Source organism: Orycteropus afer, unplaced genomic scaffold, assembly GCF_000298275.1.
Source record: "Orycteropus afer afer isolate SDZICR_OR568_19922 unplaced genomic scaffold, OryAfe1.0 scaffold00083, whole genome shotgun sequence".
NCBI classification, from domain to species: domain Eukaryota; kingdom Metazoa; phylum Chordata; class Mammalia; order Tubulidentata; family Orycteropodidae; genus Orycteropus; species Orycteropus afer.
In genome coordinates, this window is record NW_006921670.1 from 384659 (window position 1) to 388082 (window position 3424).

General features: G+C 49.4%; 1 protein-coding gene across 1 annotated transcript in view; it reads right to left on the minus strand.

Annotated features, from left to right (window-relative positions):
- The window catches only part of LOC103197764 (cytokine receptor common subunit beta-like), a 22065-nt gene extending 21711 nt beyond the window's left edge, over nt 1-354 (minus strand). Inside the window, 1 exon segment of the mRNA XM_042781057.1 lies at nt 280-354. Within this exon segment, the coding sequence (XP_042636991.1) occupies nt 280-354 (75 nt within the window).
- Nucleotides 355-3424: the final 3070 nt, after the last annotated feature.

Here is a 3424-nt window from a genome sequence, read left to right on the forward strand (position 1 = left end):
CCTGGCGGTCAGAGCCCAGAATGCCACACTGAGACCTGAGGGCAGAGAAGGGATAGGACCTGAGAAGGCTTCACCAGGAGACCAGAGGAAGGACAGCAGGAGTGTGCAGGTGGGGAGAGGAGGGACAGGGGAGAAGGACGGAGGGCCAGGCAGCTGGGAGGGAGGGCAGGAACACTGTGCCTCTGGGAGCTTCCTGGGGATTCCGTGGAGGGGTGGCCTCCCCCAAAGGGCCCAGTATGAGGAGTGGGCAGGGGAAGGCAGGAAGCAATGGTGCTCACCTTGGGCTCCCGCCATGCTGGGCCCCCGGCACAGAGCCAGCAGGATGATGGGGATCAGCCCCCACATCAGCATCATCTCCCTGGTCAGCTAGGATGAGCAGGTGGCCTGCGCAGGTGAGTCCTCACTGTCTGGGAAGCATGTGAGCCTCTCTGACTGGGGGCCAGGCTATCTCTTCAGCCCTTGTTTTTCTTCCACCCACTGCTATTCCTTCCCTAGGGATTGAGAAAGGAAATAAGGGATAGGGTCTGTTCTGGTTACCTAGTTCCGCTCTGACAAGAATATACCACCAATGGGATGGCCTTAACAAGCAGGAGTTTATTCTCTTACAGTTTGCAGGCTTTAAGTCCAAGTTCAAAGTGCCAGGCTTTAGGGGCTGGGTAAAAGCCTCTCAGCCTTGGGCTTCAGCTCTGCCTCCAGCTCCTGGCGCACTGAAGCTAGAGGCTTTTCTTCACTCAGACAGCTGCTGGCTGCTGAGGCTGCCAAGCCCAAGATTGACAAGTAAAAAGGCACAGTTGCAATGTTACCAGACCACGCTGCAGGCCATTAACTCAAGTCCATTGTAAGTCCTAAGGTCAGCAGAGCATGGCAGGCTGCTGAACAGTGACACAGCTACATGCAGGGTCCAAGCGTGCCATAAGCTAGAAACCATTCCCCAAGGCTTCTCCTTATGTACAGGAAGCAGATCACATTCCCTAAGGCAGCTACTCAGCTGCTCTGAGTAGATTCCACCATGGAGTTGATTGCCAGTCTCATCATGGGGAATACTATATCCGGCTGCCCAACCATTCAACCAGGTCTAGCCAAGTTGACATACAAACATAACCACCACAGGGTCTGACCTGCCCACCACTCTGTCCACCCCCAGGGACATGGCCAGTGATGGAGAGAGAAGACCCTGCTCAGAGGGGAGCAGGGGACCTGGGCTTCAGTCCCTGCATCTGCCTCAGGCTGGGACCCTGGGCTTTCCGTCTGAGTCTCAGTCTCCTTGTGTCTGCAGTGGCACACCAGTCACCATGGTGTGGGTGGCTGGGCTGCATTTCTGGAAATCCTGTGTGCTTGAGTAGATCTGCTGTGGCATTGAGGATAGCAGCTGGGCCTGCTTCAGTACTGAAGTGTACTGAAGTACACTTCAGTACAAAGCTTCAAAATATATGAAGCAAAGACTGACAGAACTGCAATGAGAAACAAATTCACTGGTAACCATAGCTGGAGATTTCAACACTCCTCTCTTGGTAATTGATAAAACAATTAGAATTCAGTAAGGAGCTCTGGTAGTATAGTGCCTAAAGCATTTGACTGCTAACCAGAAGGTTGGTGGTTCAAACCCACTAGCTGCTCCATGGAAAGAAGATGGGGTGATCTACTTCCATAAAGATTTACTGCCTCAGAAACCCAACAGGGGTTGCTATGAGTCGCAATTGACTTGTTGGCAGTGAGTTTGGTTTTTGGTTAAAGGGTGTGGAAGACTTGAACGCTGCTATTGACCACACAGGCCAAATTGATGTCCATTGAATATCCCCCAAAAAAACTGCAGAAGAAACGTTCTCCTTAAGTGCACAAGGTCATCCACCAAGATATGTCATTCTCTGTGCCTTACAAGACTCAATAAATTTCTAACAATAAAACCCATTGCCATCTAGTCAATTCCAACCCACAGTATCTCTGTAGGACAGAGTAGAACTGCCCCATAGGGTTTCCAAGGCCGTAAATCTTTACAGAAGCAGACTGCCTCATTTTTCTTCTGCAGAGTGGCTGGTATACTTGAACTGCTGACTTGGATTGCAGCCAAGTGCTTAACCATTGACCACTGGGGCTTCTCCCTAAGAGTTGAAACATAGAGAATAGCTTCTAACTAAATTAGAAGTCAATAACAGAAAGGTCCCAGGAAAATCCTCAAATATTTGAAAATTGTTGTTAGTTGACATTGTGTCAGTTGACTCATGGTGGCCCCATGTGTGCAGAGTAGTTCTGTCCCATGGAGTTTTCAGGGCTGTGACCAGACCTGTCTTCCAAGGCACCTCTGGTTGGGCTCAAACCTCCACAGTTTGGGCTCATAGCCGAGCACTTCACCATTTGTGCCACCCAGGAAATCACTTGGAAATTGTTGTTAGATGCCATCAACTCTGTTCCAGCCCATACCAACCTAATGTACAATAGAACAAAGCCCTGGTCCTGTGCCATCCTCACAATCATTGCTGTTTGAGCCCATTGTTGCAGCCACCGTGTCAGTCCATCTTGTTGAGGGTCTTCCTCTTTCTTGCTGACACTCTACTTTAGCAAGCATGATGTCCTTCTCCAGAGACTGGTCCCTCCTGACAACATGACAGAAGTACCTGAAACGAAGTCTTACCATCCTCACTTCTAAGGAGTATTCTGGCTGTACTTCATCCAGGGTAGATCTGTCTGTTCTCCTGAATTTTGTTGTTGTTAGGTGCTGTTGAGTCGTCTCTGACTCATAGCGACCCCATGCCCAGCAAAACAAAACACTGCCAGGTCCTGCACCAGTACCACAATCCTTGCTATGCCTGAGCCCATCTCCACAGCCACTGTGTCAATCCATCTCGTTGAGGGCTTTCCCTTCTGTCATTGACCCTCCACCTTACCAAGCATGACATTCTTCTCCAGGGAATGGTTCTTTCTGACAACAGGACCAAAGTGTTGTTGTTGTTATTTCCCATTGAGTCAAACCTGACTCATGGCGACCCCTCCTTGGGTTTCTGAGGCAGTATCACTATGGAAGTAGATTGCCCAACCTTCCACCCAAGGAGTGGCTGGTGGGTTAAAACCACCAGCCTTCTGGTTGGTAGTCAAGTGCCTTAGGCACTATACTACCAGGACCAAAGTAGGTGAGACCAAGTCTGGCCATTCTCGCTTCAAGGAGCATTCTGGCTGCACTTCTTCCAGGATAGATTTGTTGGTTCTTTTAGCAGTCCATAGTACTTTCCAGCGTTCTTTGCCAACACCGTAATTCAAAGGCATCAATTCTTCTTCAGTCCTCCTTATTCATTGCCCAGCTTTCACATGCACATGAGACCATTGAAAATACTATGGTTTGAGTCAGGTGCACCTTCATCCTCAAAATGACTTCTCTGCTTTTGAACACTATAAAGAGGTCTTTTGCAGCAAATGCAGCACATTGCTTGAT